The 23,014-nt window shown below is 37.8% G+C and overlaps 1 protein-coding gene across 3 annotated transcripts in view; it reads right to left on the bottom strand.

The window, feature by feature from the left end:
• Akt3 (AKT serine/threonine kinase 3) overlaps nt 1-23,014 on the bottom strand; it is a 237,517-nt gene that overhangs the window by 77,340 nt on the left and 137,163 nt on the right. For all 3 annotated transcript variants that reach the window (XM_038348695.1, XM_038348694.1, XM_038348696.1), the window contains exons 5-6: nt 14,109-14,253; nt 6,385-6,516 (exon numbers count right to left, since the gene is read on the bottom strand). In XM_038348695.1, the coding sequence (XP_038204623.1) occupies nt 6,385-6,516; nt 14,109-14,253 (277 nt within the window). The remainder of the gene's footprint in view (nt 1-6,384; nt 6,517-14,108; nt 14,254-23,014) is intronic.

Genomic DNA, 23,014 nt, shown 5'->3' with positions numbered 1-23,014 from the left:
ATAGCTCAGTAGTGTAATCTAATGGGTACTGAAGGGGATGGTGGCTGGCACAATGTGGTTCATACTCTTTAAGGTTTACTGATGCTGTGCTGGAGAGTGAAGTAAAACAGAAAGAGCAATTAGGAGACCATTAAAGTACTCAAATTTAGAAATAAGATAATTTAGACTGATGAGGTAGTTTGACATATTTTTAGACAAAAAATCAAAAAATATTCTAAAAGTTACATGCCTACACTGAAAAGGTACATCAAAAGAAATGTACGCAGTGAGAAAGATATTTACAGAAGAGGTAACGTTTACCTGCTGTGGAGTAGTATGCTAAGTAATCTGAGTCAATAAAGTAGAGAAAGACTACAAATAGTGAATAACAAACCCATCTGGAGGCAGAAAAAATGATATGATGCTTTAGAAAAGATTTTTATGGGATATTTCATTTTATTCTGATAAGACAGCCACATTACATACATTTTCCTAGGTCAGTTAGTAAATTTCACAGGAAAAGACTTTCCTCCTCTGAATTCTTCAATCTATTTAACCACATATGCAGGGTCAAGCAAAGATATGAAGAGACAAAAGTTAAGAAAATGCACTGTTACAAGAACACAATAGAAAGGTAATAGAAGAGACCAATTAATATACTAACCATATTTTTATCATTAATTTATATTTATGGGTAGAAAATTTCCCATTAATGCAAATTTAGTGGTGCTGTATTACACATACTAATTAGTTTTTCTATGAAGATATGGTACACACAAGCTAAGAAGTAAACACAGATGCCAATAATTTTTAATTACAGTTAAAAACAAAATGTCAAAACAAGAAGTTAAAAATAACATTAGCAAACTTAGTGGCTAAAACAATGCAATGACTATTTAAAACTTCATTTGTTGATGATAATTATAAATGAAGAGCTTTAAAAGTACTAAAATTTAGAAGAATAATGTTCTCATAAAAATGCCTTCAAAATATAGATTTCCATATATTCATCCATCCTGAAAAACTAAATAATGACTTTTCAAGACTAATTTCTTTCTAATTTGGAGGAGACTATTTCCTGAGGGCATGAGATACAATCATTGTCTCCAATTTTATCACTAACCCTCCAAGATAAATGGCCTAAGAGTCTTCCTTCATTTGCACACTTGCTGTTTTATGACAGTTGTGTTGTTTAAGTGAGCGAGAAAAAGTAGAAGGAAAGAAAACAGAATATTAATTAAAAACAATACAGGAAAACATGTTTATACTATTAACAAAGGTGACACCTGGGTATACAATTATGAGTGTATTAGTAAATTGAAGTTTACAGAACATAATTCCTCAAGCATAGATGAAAGAAATCCATCTCTATCTCCAACTGTAATGCTCAGTTCTACTTCCACTTGCTCTATCTTCAAATATCTGAATACCTCCTTAACCAGATTCTTGTTCTAATCACATTATTTTCTGTATACTGGCAATAGTTCTCCTGTGATTGACTCTGACATCAGAATACATTGTATCTGAAAACGTTTGCTTCTTCCTTCCCTCCAGAGCAGTAAATGAAAAGATGAAGTAAGTATTAGACATAAAAGCAGAAGGGACACTCTTTTAATTAAAACCACAGTAACTTCCAAAAATCACTGTTTACTTGGCTCACTGTCTCCACAAGTCAGGAATTAGTAACCTTGTCTACTTTTCTGATCGCTTTTTATGAGACATGTCATACTTCTCAAGCTCTAAATCATCAAAGTTTGAGCATTGGACTAGATTCGACTTTCTAAAATTTCATTCCTCTCTATTTGCTTTCTCATTATTTGTTATTTTGTCTGCTTAAGACATTGATGCCTACTTGAAAGGGGACAAAGGTTATCCATGAACAGTGCATTACCATTCTCAAGTACTATGTGTGGTATTTATAATTGATGCTTCTGTTTCAAACACACCCATACTGTCTGAGTGCCACCATATCCTACCACTACTGCCCTCAGCACTTCTTCAGCTGGAAAGTATACTGCCTTGACGTTCAGAACACCCTGAACATGAAGACCTAGGGATGAGGGAGCTGCTTCCTTTACTCGCCAGCATGCGTAGACCCTTCTGTCCACAATCTTTTTTAATTCTGGCAAATTTTATATCTTTAACCTTAAAATATCAGATATTCTATCTCCTTTGAATGAGAATCCATGTTAAAATTATTCTCCCAATATTGTCCGTATCTTTATTTTTGGTTTCTCATTCCCAGATAAACTTCTAAATCTATTTCTAACTCTTTCACTATTTTATTTTCATTATAATAATTATAATTAGATTTATATTTGTTCTTTCGTATGCTGTTTATCAAGCCTAGTTTTGTTTCATACTTAATACTTCTCTATAAAACACTAGCCCATGGTTGACAACTCATCTTCTGCGTGTTCTGTTTCCATTAGCATGAACTCTATTGTGGTTTAATGTTAATTCTATATCTTCAGATGTTTTTCATCTGTTTGGTGATGCTCAGGAGTTTGTTCACATTTATGTGTAAAAAACTAATAGAGCATGATTGACTTTACGGATAAAAAAACTGAACATAAATTTTCCTACATAGAGTAGAAAATGCACATTTACATATTAAGCATATATCTTAATTTAAGGAGCTACCTGAGGGTTGTCAAGAGACTTGACCCTAGAGGGGTTCCCAGGTTTCCAGGGAGACGCCCCCAGTGAGTTCCTTGGGCAGCTGAGGAGAGGGAGCCTGAAAAGGCCAGTTCCTATAGCCATACTGATGAATTTCTTGCATATCACCATAGAACCTCCACCTGACGATAGATGAAGAAAATGACAGAGCCCCACATTGGAGCACCGGACTGAGCTCCCAAGGTCCTGATGAGGAGCAGAAGGAGAGAGAACATGAGAAAGAAAGTCAGGACCGTGAGGGAACCTCCAGCTGGCGACGGATGGGGAAGGTGACTGAGCCCCACATTGGAGCACTGGACTGAGCTCCCAAGGTCCTGATGAGGAGCAGAAGGAGCGAGAACATGAGGGAGAAAGTCAGGAACGTGAGGGGTGCGTTCACTCATAGAGACGGTGGGACAGAACTAATGGGAGATCACCAACTCCAGTTGGAATGGGACTGATGGAACATGCGACCAAACCCGTCTCTCTGAATGTGGCCAACAGCGGGGGCTGACTGAGAAGCAAAGGACAATGGCGCTGGGCTCTGATTCTTCTGCATGGATGGGCTCTGTGGGAGCCTTCTCAGCTTGGTCGATCACCTTCCTGGACCTGGGGGGAGTTGGGAGGACCTTGGTCTTAACATAGAGTGGGGAACCCTGATGGCTCCTTGGCCTTGAGAGGGAGGGAGGGGAGGTATGGGTGGAGGGAAGGGGAGGGAAGGGGGAGAAGGAGGGGAGGGAAGGGGGAGGAGGAGGGGATGGAAATTTTTAAATATAAAAAAAAATAAACCATGAGAGAGAGAGAGAAAGAAAAAAAAAGAGTGTAAAAGAATGAAAAAAGTTCTGGCCTACAAGAATGTCCAACAAGGGGTATCAATCACCATACCTGGAACTCAAATATTTCCAAAAATAACTACTTAATAACCAAAGGGCATTTCTATTTTTATTACTACAATAATAAAAACACTCTAAGAATAAGACTGGTATTTATTCAGTTAGCTATTCTCATTAAAATAAATGAATACCCTGTGTAATGTTTTATTATCTACTCCTAACTGCTAAAATGAATAGAGACTATATAATAGTTTAAAAATGAAAATATGTCAAAGGGCATAAAAACAATCTAAAGAATAAATTATGAAAAGAATGCGAAACCAAAGTTGAGTACTCAGAAGAAAAATAACAGCACAGCTGACAGTAAGTTTGCTAAAAAACTGAACAAAGGCTCAATTATGGTGTATCTAAGATATGCCATAAACTGAGTGAGCTACTTTACCACTAACCCTGCACTATAAGAAATGATAAAGCTGAATCCTTCTGTTGGGAATAAAAGAATATTATAACTTGAGACTGTATGAGAAATAAGGACCTCTACTACAGGTCAAGTGTGTAAAATGATACACTAAAGGAACTGTAATCTTGAATTGCAATGTCAGTGTTTCTCTAAATATCAAAAATTAATACATTCACACAATATAAAAAGATGTAATTTAAAGACAGCAATAACTGAGAGAGGATAAAAAAAGTCTATTGAAAAAGTTTTTGTACATTATCAAAATGTTTCTAAGCAAAAATATTTACTATAATTACAATGGAATCCGTAATGAAAACTACTATAGAACAGGGCAGAAAGAAATTAAAAGAAACCAAAGTGTTTCTCTCAGATTTCAACAAATGGTTATTTCTAATGTCTCAAATCAGCCAGATCCTACAGGTCCTTCTTTAGAGTCTCCATCTGAGTTCCCAGCCTTCCCTCAACACACCTTCTCCAATCCCCTAGAGGTGTAGCCTAGGCCCCCAACCACTGCTCAGGACTACTCTGTCCATCTCTCCTGTACAGCATCCCACCAATAGGCTTTAGGTGGAACTCGCCCTGCCTGAACCACAGTCTCCTCCCATGCCACATACAATCTCTCTACTAAGGTAGATCAATGATGAAAGGATAAAGAATCAAGTTGAACACATCAATACCTTTTCTATACACCACCAACAACAAATATACAGGGAAAGTGGTTGTGATATACTCTCATTCACAAAAGTCAAAAGAAAATAGAATATCTCGGAATAAACCTAACCAAGGAGGAGAAGGACCTTTGCAATGAAGACCTGAAATCTCTCAAGAAAGAGATAAAGACACTCAGGACTGGAAAGACATTCCATACTTACAAATTGTTAGAATCAATTGTGTGAAAATTACCACTCCACCAAAAGGTACTTACAGATTTATTTCAATTCCAACCAAAATCTCCATCTCCTCTTCAGAGAAATAGAAAAAAAAAAACCAACCTAAAATCATATGAAAAAACTCTGATAACCACAAAAAAACTCTGATAGGCAAAACAACTCTGACTGGATTATCATTTCATACTGGATTATCATTTCAGATGTCTCAAGATATAATACAGAACCACAGTAATAAAATTATGATCCTGACATAAAAACAAACATATAGAGCATTGGCACAAGACTGAAAATTCAAACATGAATGAACACATGAAACTTCAGCCACTTAGTATTTAAAAAGATAACAAAAACATGCTCTAGAAAAGAATGCATCTTCATAAATGCTGCTTAGAAAACTTTATATCCATATGCAGAAGAATATAATTAGATCCCTATATATGACCTTGTATAGAAACTATCTCCAAATGGATCAAAGGCTTAAATGTGAAACCTGAAACACTGAAACTGTTAGAAAAAAGAACAGGCAATACTTCACAGCATACAGGTATAAAAATGGACTTCAGAACAGGACTCTTTTTGCCCAAGAATTAAGGCCAGCAAGTGATAAGTGGGATGACAGAAAACTAAATAGCTTCTGCATGGGTAAAGAAAGAATCAACCAGGTGAAGAGGAGGCCCACAAAACTGGAGAAAATCTTTGCTAGCTCTACAATTGACAGAGGATTAATATCCAGAATATGTAACGAACTCAAAAACAGTATAAAAATAAATGGCCTATTCTTTTTAATCTGATATCTAAACAGAGAATTCTCAAAATAAGGGTAGGAAACGGTTAAAAAAAAGAATCACACAAAAATGTTCTTAGTCTTTAGCAATAAGGGAAACACAATTCAAAACAACTCTGAAATTTCATCTTACCAATCAGCTGACAAATATCCCCAAAGGAACTGACAGCAAACGCTACAGAGATGTGAGGAGAGTAGAACCCACGTTCCTGTTGGTGGACTGCAAGCTCATCTAGCTACTCTAGAAATCATTATAGTAGGGTCTTCAAAAAGCTAAAAATAAACCTACCATATGGCCCATATGTACCACTTGTTGGCATATGTCCGAAGGACTCAACGGCCCACTCCACAGATCCTGCTCAGCCATATTCATTGCTGCTCTATACATAATAGCTAGGAAATAAAATCCACCTATATGTCCTTCACCTGATGAATGAATATTGAATTGATATGGTACATATATATTATGGAAAAATGGTGAAAACAACACTAACATAATTAGTGATATGGATCACAAATATATACCTAAAAGGTTCCTTCAAATTAAAGTAAAAATATTTGCTCAATGGAATAAGACAGGTTCAGTGTAATTTATATAATATTATACACTGCTAAAAATTTTAAATTAATAATTTTGTCTGCTCATAGGTATTATTGCAAGTAATAGTTTTACTCAATATTTTTATTGCTTCATGAAATCTCTATACCATTTACAAGAATGTGCACAGATACATGTGCATACTACAGAAAAAATAATCACTGGCTTTTAGACTCAGTTACCTTTGCAATAATGACTTCTTTCTTCAGAATCTTCATAGCATAGTATTTTCCACTTGCCTTCTCTCGAACTAAAATAACCTTCCCAAAAGTGCCTTTACCTAGTAGTTTCAAATAGTCAAAATCATTCATCGTCTGAAAAATATAAATTAGAAAACTATGATGAGATAGTTGGCATAATTTACTGTTAGTCTGCTTGCAATACTTGCAATGTAAACTAAATATTGATCCTACTAATTTCTAGAGCAATTTCAAACAAAAAAACCTACTATTGGTTGTCTCTTGAACAACCTTGGATACTGAAAATAATTAACATAGTTCTCAGAGTTTGTAAAAGTTATTTTAAACCTAGAATTTCTCCATCAAAGTATTAGTTAACCAACAGAACGTTTTTTAAAAGTAAAACAAGGTTTTTAAAAATATTTTCAAGTTCTCATGTTTTGTTAAATTAAGTGCTACCTCAGAAAAAAGTGATATCCAAGAATATACAAATAAACATTTTAAAATAGAAGCAAAAGAAATTCTTGAACAAACAGGAGAAAAGAGCAATAAAAACTGTAATCTCTAGTTAGATTGGTCAGGAAGATAAGCCAAAGATATAATTATCAACATGAAATGATAAAGGTAACATCACTAAAAAACCTACAGAGATTAAAGTGACCTTAATTAAGACAATAAACAGCTTTATGCCAGCAAAATAACACCAAAATGAAATGAGCAAATGATCTACACTGAAAACTACAAAAGCTCACTGACAAAGTAATGGAAAAGCTAAAGAACCCTATAGAAAAACTGAATTTCTCTTAACATTTTTTATAATAAGGAAAAGTCCACAACATTTAAAGAAAAAAATGGTACCAATCCTACACAAACTGTTCCTGAGAACTAAAATGGGAGAAATATTTTTCAATTCACTCCTTAAGCCAAAAATCACTCTGACATTAAAAACCATTTTAAATATTTCAGAAGTGAATGGCTACATTCAATTTTAATATAACTTATCTATAACTTTGATAATTTTATCCAAATGTGAAATTACAATGTCTTAATATGAATAGTTCAAAGGAAAATATAAATGTCAAAAAGAGAGCAGGAAAATAACATATACTTACTGATTCAATTATAAATCAAATGGAGCTGCACATATGTGGAAAACAGTATCAAATTCAGTCATTTAAAAAATAATAGACAGCTAGACATATTAATTTCACTAACAGTTTTAAAAACTCAGAGGATAAGAAGCAAACCAATAGACTCCACATATGACTATCTTGTTCCCATCAAGCAACACTGTCTCTTTGCCACCTCCAACCCCTTCTTCCTTTCTCCCTCCCTGACACTCCATCTGTCTGACTGGCATTTTTAATAGTATGTAAGTACACAATTTTCCCATTCCCTCTCATCTTTCCAGCCCCTCTGTACACCTTCCTGCTCTCTTTCAAATTCGTGGCTTCTTGAACTGTCTTTGATCAGTCTATGCCAATTCCAAAGCCAACCTATGGCACCTCATTTTTTTTTTCTCATAGAAACTCTCAAGAGACAGCTTTCTGTCAGGGGCCATGAGAAATAAAGCAGGTGATAACTAGTGTTCAATAGGCTGTACTACCAGTGAGATTCAATGATAGGGAGCCCCACCTTGAAAGGCCATGGATTTAATAGTTGTGGAAAACAGTTGTTCCTGTCTGTAATTTCTTGCATGAGTCACTTGATTGCTTACCTAAGAACTTCATTTCTTCCCTAAGAATAACTTCGGGTGTTTTCCCACTGCTTTTCTGTCTATCTCATGAAAATATCCCATCTCCTGGGCATATATATCTATGGGTGGCCAGGAAGATGACTTTTCATTTGGCTATATAATTTTGATATATAGAATATATACTGGGACATGCATCATAACTGGATCTATTTGTCCCACAAGGACTATGGACACTTAAAAGCCTGCCTTGTTCTTTTGTTCAGACGAACTGCACACAATTAGCTCACTTTTACCTCAGAGCAAGTTCAAACTAGACTAAGGGCTTTTTGTAAATAGATCAGAAGTTTGGATACTTACAGCTGTGCACAAGATCAGGACCACAAATGTCCAACTAAGGTTACTAAGAAAAGCATGCCAATTCTTTGCTTACCTGTTGACTGAAAAAAGACCTATGTCTCAAAGCATATCTAACTAGGCACTGTACACTCTGCCCTCTGGTCATAGTCTTAATCCTGTAACCTTGGACCCTTGTGTTATCACTTGCTCTAAGAATGTGCTATTGATCAATAAAAGACAACTATTGCATTTTTCATCACTTCAATACTCCTGGGGAAAAGAGTGTTTTAAGATAAGAAGGAGAGAAAGCAAGGAGAAGTTAGAAGTACGACAGGAGTATTAGGATAGAAGCAAAACAATAAAAAAAGAAACTGGCACGAAGAAGCATGGAATGAGAGACTCATTTTTGCCCTCAGATCCCTAGCCCTTGCTTGCTATTGCATCCTCTCTGAATCCTGAGGGGCATTGAGGCTGAACCTCAAAGGCCCTTGTTAGCTTCCCTTCAATGTGGAAGCTGAGGTTAGCTTGTTGGAGTAAAGACTATGTACTAAGACCCTGGAAGATAATATACCACATGCACAGAGAAGCTGCAGAAACCATGAAGATAACAAAGGCAAAAGTCAACACCAAACCCTGGGACATAACAGAAAGTTTCCTTTGGGTTTTTCAAGGCCAGTACATGAGCAGCCAAATATAATTTATTAGAACAGCAGAACAGTCCACCCAGCAACAAAACCATAAGTAAGAACACAGCTATTGTTTCTGGTAATTTCGTAGCAATAAACAGGTAAAAAGACTCATAACCAGGCCAAAAATTGATTATATTGCTCAACATGGCATGAAGTACCTTCTTTATTATTCATCTAAAAACACTAAAAAAAGATACTAATATACACAATAACTAAACATTACTGTGGTCCCCAATTCTTGAAGACAAAAATAGAACAATAATTTGTAAATAGCTTTATGACATTTTCAGATGAAAAGAAACATACATAAAACATTACTATACTACTTGAAGGTTGCAAATTTTAGGGACAAGAAGCCAAAAAAGAAAATTAATGTAACAGTCTTCTGGTGTAGGAGGTCCTTCTGTTTATGTGTTGCTTTCATTGGTTGAATGAAGAAACTGCCTTGGTCTTTTGATAGACAAAACTGAATGCTGGGAAGAATGGCAGAGTGGCAGATGCCATGGAGCTCCTGCCTGAGATGGATGCTGGTTAGAATCTTGCTGGTAAACCACAGTCATGTGGAGATACACAGATTACTAGAAATGGGTTAAATTAAGATGTAAGAATTAGCCAATAAGAAGTTAAAGCTAAATGGGCCAGGCAGTGTTTAAATGAATACAGTTTCTGTGTGATTATTTCGGGTGTAAGATAACCCGGCAGGCAGGACAAACAAAGGGACCCCTGCGCTCCTTTCAACATTCTTCAAACGAATTTCATTTTCTGTCAGTCTGTTAACCTTTCAAAAAAAAGGAAGTTACATAGAAACTATTATTGGTTAAATAGCATTCTATAAGATATCATTAGAAACAGGTTAAGCATCTATTTTGACAGAACTTCATCAAAACAAAAGGGTCTATTAGCAAATGCACATGCTCAGAATGGCATACACTGAAACTACCTTATATTTACGATATGAAATAGAAGTTTTACAAAATGTTTTCCTTTTGGGGATACATGAAAAGATATGATAAAAATGTTAAGGAGTAACAAAAAGAGGAAACAATTACAAGGCTAGGCATGACATTCTACACCTGTAATCCCAAAGAACGTAGACTGGAATAGATACAAAGCTAATCTGGGCTACATAGTGTACATACATGTACAGAGAGAGAGGGAAAGAAAGAGGGACAGAGAGAGAGACAGAGACAGAGAGAGACAGAGACAGAGAGACAGACATAGAAGAAATCATCACTAGATGGGGACATGGATAATCTTCATAAATATAGCTCCTTTAAAACTGGCCATTTTAACCTAAGAAATTAAGGCATACACACAACAAAATCCTTAAAAATGTACTAAAATCATACACATTCATTTGAAATAACTTTTAATTCAAACAGAATGATATTTAAATCTGATTGTTAGACCTTGCCTCTTTTCTCCATCATTCAGTATCTCCCTTTTCAAGAGCCCTAGGTGCTTGGACAAATACTACGGCAATAGAGTCCTAGGTGTTTCAACAAATACTGTGGCAATACTCTACTCTGGGAACAAACCAGGTGAATGCATGGTCAAGAGGCAGAGATCAAGACCACTCTCAGCACAGCTACTGTGACCATTAAGTGTCCTCTGAACAGTTCTGTACATTTTCAATAAAAATAAAATGGCAATTGGATTTTACCAAGTATGAAAGCTTCTTTATTTTGAATGTGTTGAAGTACAAAATTAAAAAAGAATGTAAATCACAATTCTTTCCATGGTGACTGATGCACATACAGGAAACAGTTTTAAATTTAGTTGTCATATACCTAGCTGTAATAATGTACCACTTTAAACGAAATCATTGGAGCCATTATAGAAAAGCCAGTTGTACAAACATTCATTTTTGATACTCCTGTGATTTAAAACTATTTTAAATTACCACATACATTTAAAATTATATTAAAAACAATGGAAACCATACGTGGTTAAGACCTCAAGCTCCAAATACATTAAAAATATCTTCATCAGCTGAACCTTAGCAGAGATCTGTACTCCTAGCAACAAGTAAAGCTGAGTCAGGGGTTTTATACATTAAAGCCAAGGGCACTCTAGAAAATTCAGTGAGAATCTATCTAAAAATTTTTTTTGTATTTTATTTATTTATTTTTTTCCTCATTTTTTTATTAAAAATTTCCATCTCCTCCCTTCCTCCTCCCCCTTCCCTCCCCTCCCTTCCACCCATACCCCCACTCCCTCCCTCTCAGGCCAAAAAGCCATCAAGAATAAAAAGTAACCGTAAATGTGGCACAGTAGTAGAGGATTTGCATAACATGTATGAGGTCCTAGACTCAATCTCCATTATTGAAAAAATAATTCTATCAAGTTTTTATTTTTAAACTCAAGTTTCAGTAAATAATTCTAAGACAATCTGTAAGAAGATGCTTAGTTACTTCTATGGAACAAAGTAGGATTCTAACTAACTATAATCATCAATACTGACTTCATACTTATTATATTTAAATGTAAACTATCCCCTCAATTTAAGACTTACAAGTACATGAGTTAGGTCCAATAATTTACCCTATTTTGGCAGACGAGGAAGATAAAGAACGAGTTAGGAGTTCTACCCAGGCATTAGCGGTGTGGTAATTCCTTCTGTCTTTGTTTTGCTTTTATTGGTTAATGAATAAATCTGTCTTAGCCAGTGGCTTAGCAGAATAGAGCTAGGCAGGGAAAACTAAATTGAATGCTGGGAAAAAGAAGGTAGAGTCAAGAGAGATGCCATGGAGCTGCAGGACAAGAAAAATGCAAGCTGCCAGCTGGAACTTTGCACGTAGGCCGTGACCCTTGTGGTAAAATATAAAGTAATAGAAAATGGGTCAATTTAAGATGTAAGAGTGAGATAGAAATATGCATAAGCTACTAGGCCAACCAGTGTTGTAATTAATACAGTTTTCTGTGTGGTTATTTTGCATCTGGGAAGCAGGGAAGGAATTAGCAGCCTCCTTGCTACAACACATTAGGATTCAGGAATCTTCAATTCCTACCATAATTTTTACAATGATGACATTATGTTGATATATGATCCAATGAAATGTTACACAGTGGGGTTATGTAATAAATAATTAAAAGATTCTGATATTTGAGTATGATACTTAACTTGCATATCAGATGACTCAACTATAAAATGGCATATTAGTAGTATATACCTCAAATGACTTTTAAATAGCTAAGATAAATGCATTAAGTACTGCTCAGAGCCTACTGTAAAATATGCACAAATTGCTTAGTAATGGATAATTAGTGATAAATTATATTAAATCAAAAAGTATGATTCAGTTATTATTTATAACCAGTTTTATCAAGCAAAATACCCTAAAATATTTCTACTACTATATTATATCTTTCAAAAATGTGCCTCTATTCAAATTTTAGCTGATAAATGTCCATGCTTATATTTACTATCCTTCCATCGACTGAATGCAGTAAATGCAGTTACTGGATGTAGCACATCAAGTTACAGTGGTACAAACTCACCATTTTCAATTCCTAGCTTAACAGTATCTTACTGATCTGTTAAGCATATATTTAGAATTCCAGAAAATTAAACAGGGTAGAGCTGGTATAACTTGCTTTTTAATGCAGTTGTCTAAAATTCAAAGGATGAGATTAATTGGAACTTGATTCAAATTTATTAATGCAGTCAAACTTCAAGTTATACACATCCATTCAAAAGGAAATTTCTCATCTGAATAAATGGGTAAAGATAAGTTATGTTCATATTCCTGACTGAGAAATCAACTTAAAATAAGCACTATTTCAAATCAACAACCACAAAAGAGAGGATCTGTCTATATAACAGACAGAAAGGGGGCATATTACAGGTGGCAGACCAGTTCAGCACACTGGCTATTCTAGTAGAAAACCTAGGTTTGGTTCCCACATGATGCTCACAACTGTCTCTAACTACAGTTCTAGAAGTTACAATGCATCTCTTCTCAACTCCCTGAGCACTGCACACACTTGGTGCACAGATATACTTGAAAGCAAAATATCCATATTTTGCATATAAAATAAAATGGAAAAAAATTAAAATAAAAAGACTGAAAATGTTCACAGGCATCAAGTACAGAATGTTAAAGAAAAAACTTTACATAGTGAATTAATTCTCTAAGTTGTTGACTATATCATTTCTATTCAGTTCAAAGCATGTGGAAGTGAAAGGATTTGAACCAAGGAAATCTAACATGAAAGGCAATTTTGCACATCATACTAACATGAAATGGCAGAGTTCAGTAGTAGAGAAACATTTGCATAACCCATAGTTCAAAATGCCAATACTGAAAAATTAATTAACTAATTAAACAAGTGAAAATGTAATTGGTAATACTTTGAGCAATTGCTTTTTCATACATGATATAATTTATAAAATAAACAGCAAATGTATATTTAAGATATACATGCAAATGACATTTCAGTCTACTATAAAGATCATCAACTACAGCTTAGATAGCTTCAGTCCATTCTTCCATCTATGTTTGAATTTTCAAATAATCACATAAGACTAGTTTTGAATACCATATTTTAAAAAATAAAGTAATTTTTCAAATTTTCATAGTAATGTAAAATATTATTTACAATTCCTATAAAATTATATACTAATATGGAACACTGAGGAAAGAAAAGTTGTGGTTTTCCTCCTTTATTGGCTCATGAGCAGTAATGAAAAGAAAATGTGTTATTTCTAAGACTCACTTTGTGAGGTAGCTTTGATGTAGTTGAATTCAAGGGGCAGACATTTAATCCCCTAGTTTCTGAGATGTCATCTATAAAGTACATCAATCACACTCCTGCGTAAGCTCCGAAGCACTCACACTGCAGTGCTGGCACATTATTAGGTTTTAAACAACAGGTATTTTAGTTTCACAAAGTTATACATGCAATAAGAAAACTAACACCTCTCTCAGAAGCAGTTTTCATCATAGTTTTTCTAGATAAATAAAGACTGTATTTAGAAGTTAAAATAAGTCATCATTTTCTACCTTTCTTTTATGATGGGTTGTAGATGCATCCATCTCTTCTTCTCCTATATTATCAATCTGTGAAGTTGGACTACAATTCATTCTCTCTTCTTCTTGCCTCTGCAGTCGGTCTGCTACAGCTTGGATAGCTTCTGTCCATTCTTCTCTATAAAAATGAGTACAATTTCTCAAGAACAGAAGTTAAGTTACTTAAACCTTTTATAATTTAGAAGATGACTACAAATAATCTTCTGTGTAGCCACCCTGTCTGCCATCATCTCTAGGTGATAACAATCCTAAAAGCCTAGAGTCAGGAGTAGCACTTATATGGAAATTATATTATGTTGACTTTATATTACATAAAATGTAGAATCTATCTACAAATACACATTATATATGAACACACACATGCATACATACACATTAATTTAATTACCCTTTGGGGTGACAGTACTTCCACAAAAACCATAGACTATCAATCAAAAACCCTGTGCCCCTAGCACTATGATGGACTGGGTAGAACATGGAAACCCACACTCCAGGCTCCAAGGAGAAAACACAGGTGATGGAGGATTCCCATTGGCTAATAAAGAAACTGCCTGGCCCATTTGATTGGCCAACATTTAGGTGGGCGGAGTAGACAGAACAGGAAAAAGGAAGTGAGGTAGATGGCTCAAAACATTGCCCTGCCTCTCCTCTCTGAGGCAGACTGCCATACCTCTCCTAAGAGAGAGGGAGACGCGATGAAGCTCCAGCCCAAGATGGATGTATGCTAGAAACTTCCCGGTAAGGCACCACTTCGTGGTGCTACACAGATTATTAGATATGGGTTAATCAAGATGTGAGTAAGAGGCTGAAACTAATGGGTCAGGCAGTGTTTAAAAGAATACAATTTGTGTGTTGTTATTTTGGGGCATAAGCTAGCCGTTGGCCGGGAGCAGGGCGGCAGGAAGCCGGCCCACAGCTCCACACTACACACAGGCCCACATGGTGCCTTGTAGTTCACACGGAAAGGCACTGTTATGGTGAGAAAATGTATGGTGTGGTATGTGGGAGGGCGGCAGTCAGACAGAATGGTTCATGTCCTGTGGACAGAGGCATATTTGAAAGCTGGAAATAGTGAGGGAGCGGGCTCAGGTGAGTGGATTAATTGGCACCCAGGGCCATGGTGATGTCTGGGCCTAGGCTGCTGCTGGGGCCCACATCTGAGTTCATGGCTCTGATGCAGTCTCAGTCTGTGTTCATGTCCATGGCTCCTGATACCATTGGGGGCTAAGAAGACAGGGCTGTATAGAGCTGGCCTCACCCCTCACTGGTTGAAACTCTAGGGGGAATCTCCCTGCCCCTCACCAGCTGAAGCACGCAGGATAGAGGGTCCTACACTTTATCTGGGCAGTACAGTAGAGTGGACTCTGTAGACAGGGGCATGGATGAGCCAACCCTGAGGGCATGAGAGGGGCATAACTAGTACCACTTACCTTGCCTGTGGTGTAGTGGTGGGGCTGAAAAAAAGATGCCTTCCCCTCTTTCCCCTACTGCCTCTAGTGGGCAAGGGAGCTGACCTTCCCCTTTACCAGCTACGACACTCAGGAAAGTGGGACCTGCACCTCAACTGCATCAGCTGATCCTGTTGATGGAGGGGGTGAGGGGAAATGGGGGTCTACCACATGCAGGCAAGCTGGTCCCAAGAATATGAGCGTGAGAGATTAGCCTCTGCCCGTCATCTACCATATGGAAGTATGGGCAGGGGACAGATCCCCCCCCCACCCCAATATGCCTGAGGCAGGTGGGAGAGCCTGCCCTGAGGTGATAAGAACTGGAGAGCTGTTCCCGCCTATCATCAGCTATAGCACTCAAGAGACTGGCCCCTACAGCTTGTCTTGGCGACACAGTAGCGCTGGCCCTGATGGTGTAGGTGTGGGAGAGTCAACCCTGAGAGTGTGAAAAGCATGAGAACTGCCCATGCCCCTTGTTCACCACTGCAGTGCTGAAGAGCTCCTCATGGTGCTGAGGAGAGAACTGACAGACTAAACAGCCCTGCAATTACACAGGCTCAGAACCAGGCCCACCCCAATATCCACCTTATCCATGATCTGCTAAAGCAAATGAAGAGGCCAGTCATGCAGACCCAAAACTGCAGGATCTTTCACAACACAGGGTAACAATAAGATAGCCAGGAGGAGGCACAGTGAGGGCCCAGCATTGATAGTATATCAGAAACCAGAGGCCTCTAACCAGACCAATGGCTCTGCAATGAGCACTTGCTGGTAAAGATACATGGACAAAAGGGTTTACTGTGTGACTGTGTGTGTGACACTGTAGTTTCCATGATGAGATTTTTCTTTTTTCCCCTTTTTTCTCTTAAATTTTGTTTTATTTTGGGGGGTAGGTTGCAAAGGCAAAGGGTGGATACAAAAGGACAGGAAATGACTGGGATAAGATGCATGATGTAAAAGACACAAAGAATAAACAAAAAGAAAAGAAAAAAACTTGGTGCCAGGCATAAAAAAACTCCTTTTGAACTATTGGAAGACGGGTTCAAGAGACCCCAAACAATATAGGCTATTGCTAAAACTCTTCACTGCCTTCCAGAAAAGGGAGGTAAAACTCTACTACTAAAGACACGAAACACTTAATACACAGGATTCAGAGGAATCAGTTGTAATCTAACATGGAAGTCCCCTCCTTGAGAACTAGTTCTCATAGTTCTAGAAGGAGATATATGAACGGCCACAGGAGAAAGTAATCAATAGTACTAACCAACTGTAATGCCTATGAACAACAGTGACAAGAATTTTAAGATATTCTGAAAGGTGAAATAGTGGCCCTTACATCCTAGGAGTAAACAATGGCCATAAAACTGAACTTGAGGTTTGCTCAATATGAGGACATTCATGTCTTATATTGTAAACTCAGCAAACTACCCATGGCTGATAAGGTCATGTATTGTAGAGAACAATCTATTATGACCGATTTCCTAGTATAGCCTCTAATTGCATTCTAAATACTTATCCTTAGAACTACAGATAAGTGTAGTTTCACCTCTTGTTCATCAAAAAAACTTCTATTCAAAGATGGAGACTATTACTGAAAGTCACAACTAGTCAAAATTCAGAGAACAAGTAACTTACCATTGTGTGTCCAAGACTAATTAATATATTTACATTACAATTCCTATACTCAGACTCAGAACATCATGGAAAATGGGGTAGAAAGTCTATAAACAGTCAAAAAAACATGGCATTTACTGCTATATAGCACTTTCTAAGGAAGAGTAGAGAGCACAAAATAGAGGTGAGTACATGGGAGAAAGAGGTAAGTCTAGGAGAAGTTTTTTTTTTTCAAATCTTTCTATTATAGTGTTATTTAATATGCAAACTGCACTACAACACAAAAGTACAGTTTAAAAATGAAAACAATTATATTAAAATTTTGACTTAAGTCTTACCATGACCTACCATCAAGATCATCTCAAACAATCCAGAAGGTTCTATCTATCCATCCATCGCACCAAAATTGCATTTTTTTTTTATCTATTAAGAAGTTACTGTGTGCATGGATATGCGTTTGTGGTATTTGTGTATGTGTGTGCATGTATACATATTGTATACATGCAGTTGCATTTGTGAGAGTTCACTCACTGTGTGCAAGTAGGAGGGGGGCAGACTCAACACCCAGTATCCTCCACTACCATTCTGCATTATTGGTGAGTGAAGTTCTCACTGAACCTAGAGCTCAACAGTTTGGATAGGCTAGTCTTTGCAAGGCCCTGGGATCCGCCTGGCTCTGCCTTCCCAAAGCTGGGGTTGGGTTATTCATGAGCTGCTATGTCAGACTTTTACGTAGATGAGAATCTGAACTCAGACCTCCATGCTTGCACAAAAGGATTGTACTCACTGAGCCATCTCCCCACTCCAAGAAGTGAGTTTTTAATGTCCGTTTCTGTTTGGGAAGTAAAACACTATCTGTACATAATTATTTTATGCCTGGTTCCATTCTAAAAAAAAATGTATACAAAATTACTAAGTTGATTTTGTAAATGCCCATACTTGTTGTTGTGTTCAAAATTTCTTTGAAAAAATGCAGACCTGATGGTTGTTCACAAGTTAAGATACCAAACGATGCAGATTTTTTCCTTTTCTATTTTGTATGCATGTTTGTGTAAGAAGAATAATGATGCCACATAAGTTTCCAAAGTTTTATGGATGAATGAAGTGTATATGATAAAATACATTTATGAACTTCTAAAAAATTAAATTACCATCTAAAAAGTAAAATACCAAAAAATTTCAAAACAGAAAAATAAGTAAAAAGTTCAGTTAAAGGCTTTTGAAACTACAATTAAATTTTATTTGCACAAATCCTACCTATTGATATAATTCTTCCCCTTAAATGTGATGCTTTTTTGGTTTACCTACTCAGTCATCTCAATGATCCCTCTAACTAAAAGTATTTTAAATTTCTTTTCATTCTTGGAACATATTCTGGCACTTACATGATTTCAGCACTCTGAGGACATGAATACATTATCCCCAATTATTATTTTATTCAATATGTTATCCTTCATCAATTTTTTTTAAACTTTATTTAACTTTATTTCATGCGCATTGGTATAATGATGTCAGATTCTCTTGAATTGGAGCTACAGACAGCTGCAAGCTGCCATGTGGGTGCTGGGAATTGAACCCGGGTCCTCTGGAGGAGCAGTCAGTGCTCTTAACCACTGAGCCATCTCACCAGCCCCTTCATCATTTTTTCACATTGCTATGTTACCTTTTGTTCTTTTGCTCCTTTGAGGAAAAAACATTCTTTCTCATTAACTATGGTATTTAAGAAACTTAATGGACAGCTAGGTGTGGTGGCACATGCCTTTACTTTCGTTCTAGCTTCTAGAAGGAAGAAGAAGGCACATCTCTTGAGTTCAAGGCCAGCCTGGTCTACAAAACAGGCTCCAGGACAGCCAGGGCTAAACAGAAAAGCCTGGGGTAGTAGTTTGAAAGAAAATGGCCTCCAAAAAGAGTGGCACTGTTAGAAGGCGTGGCTTTGTTGGAGGAAGTGTAGCCTTGTTCTGTGAAGTGCAGCACTGTGCGAGTGGGCTTCAAGGTCTCCTATGCTCAAGCTACTCCCTGTGTCACAGACCACTTACTGTTGCCTTCTGATCAAGATGTAGCCAGCCAGTACCATGTCTGCCTGCATGCCACCATCCTCCCTCCCATGATGATAATGGACTGAACCTCTACACTGTAAGCAGTCACTTCAATTAAATGTTCCCTTTTATAAGAATTGCCACAGTCATGGTGTCCTTTCATAGCAATAGAAACCCTAACTAAAATATCCTGTCTTGAAAAACCAATCAACAAAATAAAACAAAAAACAGCCAATCTTACTGAAATAATAATTTTCTTTGTATTTTGCTTACTTGGTATTTGTGGAATTTTTGGTCCTGTGGTATTGTATCTTTAGACACTTTAGAAAATGTTCCTGCACTATTAATTTAAATTCTTCTGCCTCATTCTCTCAAATTAAAGTTCAATGATCTATCTGTAAGAGTGCCTCATTGCATAATCTGCCCCATATTCTACTATCATCAGTTTTTATTTTTTGTCCTGTCTCTGCATGCTTCCTGTTGGATAGTTTCTTCTCACTGCTGTTCAAGATCACTAATTTTCACTAAGTGAAGCCTAACTCACAATTAAAACCATTCACTATCTCATAGAAAAGTGGGAAGAAGCTTTCAACGCATGTGCACAGGAAACTGGTGTAGGACAATGGTCTGTATTCTGTCAATTATATTTTAAATAAATGCTGATTGGTCAGTAGCCAGTCAAGAAGTATAGGTGAGAAACCAGACAGGAAGCAGAGGCGGGTCAAGAAGAGGAGAATTGTGGGAAGGAGGAAGCTCCCTCCCCAGTCCTGCTCAGACACGGAAGAAGGAAGATGTAACCCTACCCAACTGAAAAAAGTACTGAGACATGTGGGTAACATATACTAGAATAATGGGCTAATATAAGTTATAAGAGTTAGCAAGGAGGGGCTGAACCCAAAGAAAAACATATAGTTATCCTCCTGAATATTGGAAGTAGACAAGATTGCTGGGCAAAAATTGGGAACTTGGGGGTGGGTTGGGATGGGGGCAAGGGGAGATGGGGAGAGAAAAGCGTGAAGGGGAGGATGGGGAGAGCTTGGGGGAATGGGATGCTTGAGATATAGGAAGGGTGGACATGGGAGCAGGGAAGCATATATCTTAATTAAGGGAGCCATATTAGGGTTGTCAAGAGACTTGATTCTAGAGGGGTGCCCAGGTATCTAGGGAGATGCCCCCAGCTAGGTCCTTGGGCAACTGAGGAGAGTGAGCTGGAAAAGGCCAGAGCCTATAGCCATACTCATGAATATCTTGCATATCACCATAGAACCTTCACCTGACGATGGATGGAGATAGAGACAGAGCCCCACATTGGAGCACCAGACTGAGCTCCCAAGGTCCTGATGAGGAGCAGAAGGAGGGAGAACATGAGAAAGAAAGTCAGGACCACGAGGGGTGCGTTCACCCATTGAGACGGGTGGGACAGAACTAACGGGAGATCACCAAGTCCAGTTGAAATGGGACTGATGGAACATGCGACCAAACCAGACTCTCTGAATGTGGCTGACGGTGGAGGCTGAGAAACCAAAGACAATGGCGATGGGCTTGGACTCTTATGGCATGAACGGGCTCTGTGTGAGCCTTGTCAGTTTGGTTGCTCACCTTCCTGGACCTGGGGGGAGTTGGGAGGACCTTGGACTTAACATAGTCTAGGGAACCCTGATGGCTCTTTGGCCTGGAGATGGAGGGAGTGGGGGTATGGGTGGAAGGGAGGGGAGGGAAGGGGGAGGAGGAGGGGAGGAGATAGAAATTTTTAATAAAAAATGAGAAAAAAAGAGTTAGCAAGAAGCCTGAGCTAAAGAGCCAATCAGTTTATATCTAATGTAGAACTCTGTGTGATTTTTCTTTGGGACATAATACTGCGGGAACCGGGCAGAACAGAAACCCCAACAAGCAGGCTCTCATGTTACAGGAAACCACTTTCTAAATGTAATACCAGAAGCATGGACACTGAGAAGAACAATAAATAAATGGAACTTTCTGAAACTGAGAAGCTTCAGAAAGCAAAGAACACAGTCAATAAGACAAAAAAGAACCTTACTAAGTGGGAAAAGATTTTCACCAACCACACACCACACAGAGGACTGATCTCCAAAATATATAAAGAACTCAAGAAACTAGACATCAAAATACCAAATACTCAAACTTAAAAAATGGGGTACAGATCTAAACAGAGAATTCTCAACAGAAGAATCTCAAATGGCCAAAAGACACTTAAGGAAATGTTCAACATCCTTAGCCATTGGGGAAATGCAAATAAGAACGACTCTGAGGTACCATCTTACAGCAGTCAGAATGGCTAAGATCAAAAACTCAAAGATAGCTTATGCTGGAGAGGATGCAGAGTAAGGGGAGCACTCCTCCATTGCTGGTAGGAGTACAAACTTGTACAGCAACTTTGGAAATCAGTGTGGCCATTTCTCAGAAAATGGGAATCAACCTAACTCAAGACCCAACACCACTCTTGGGCATATACCCACAGTATGCTCAATCATACTATATGGACATTTGATCAACTATATTCATAGCAGCACTATTTGTAATAGCCAGAACCTGGAAACAACCTATAGGCCCCTCAACTAAAGAATAGATAAAGAAAATGTGGTGCATTTACACAATGAAGTACTACACAGTGAAAAAAAAAAAAAAACCAATGACATCTTGAAATTTGCACGCAAATGGATGGAACTTTTGAAAAACTATCCTGGGTGAGGTCACCCAGACTCAGAAAGATGAGCATGATATGTCCTCACTCATAAGTGGATACTAGATGTAAAGCAAAGGATAACCAGACTATAATCCGCAGCTCCACAGAAGCTAGGAAACAAGGAAGACCCTAAGAGAGACACATGAATAGCCCTGGGAAGGAGAAATAGACAAGATCTCCTGAGAAAATTGGGAGCATGGAGAAGGGATGAAAGGGGGGTGAAAGGGGAAGAGAGGGGGAGACCAGGAGGGGGAGGAGAACTTGAGGGAACATATAGTTGAGAAAAGGAAAGGACAGATAGAGCAAGGAAAGGAATCTTGATGGGGGGGGGGCTTACGAGGTTAGCAAAAAAATTTGGCACTAGAGAAATTCCCAGAAATCCAAAAGGATGACCCCAGCTAAGACCCTAAGCAATACTAGAGAGGGTGCCTAAACTAGCCTTGCCCTATAGTCATATTGATGACTATCTTAAATGTCATCACAGAACCTTCATCTAGCAACTGATGGAAGCAGAGGAAGAGATCCATAGCAGAACATTGGACTGAACTCCCAAAGTTCAGTCGAAGAGAGGGAGGAGTGATAATATGAGTAAAGGGGTCAAGACCACGATGGGGATATCCTCAGAAACAGCTGACCTAGCTAAAGGGAGCTCACTGACTTTGGTCTGATAGCAGGCAGAACCAGAATAGGACCAAACTAGGCCCTCTGAATGTGGGTGACAGTTGTATGGCTAGGGCAGACTGTGGGACCACTGGCAGGAAGACTAGGATTTACTCCTACTGCTTGTACTGGCTTTCTGGAACACATTCTCTTTGGATGGACACCTTGCTAGGCCTAAATATAATAGGGAGGGCCTTGGTCCTGCCTCAAAGCAAAGTGGTAGACTTTGTTGACCTCCCATGGGAAACCTTACTCTCTCTGAGAAGTGGAAGAAAGTGGGGCTGGAGGGAGGTGGAGGGAGTGGGAACTGGGATTGATGTGTAAAATGAGAAAAGATAGTTTAAAAAAATAATAAATTTATTTAAAAACATTCACTAGTAATCATAATTATGAAAGTTTTACCTTAGTTTTAGACTG

Source organism: Arvicola amphibius, chromosome 12 (assembly GCF_903992535.2).
Source record: "Arvicola amphibius chromosome 12, mArvAmp1.2, whole genome shotgun sequence".
NCBI lineage: Eukaryota > Metazoa > Chordata > Mammalia > Rodentia > Cricetidae > Arvicola > Arvicola amphibius.
This window is presented reverse-complemented; position numbering and strand designations above follow the sequence as displayed.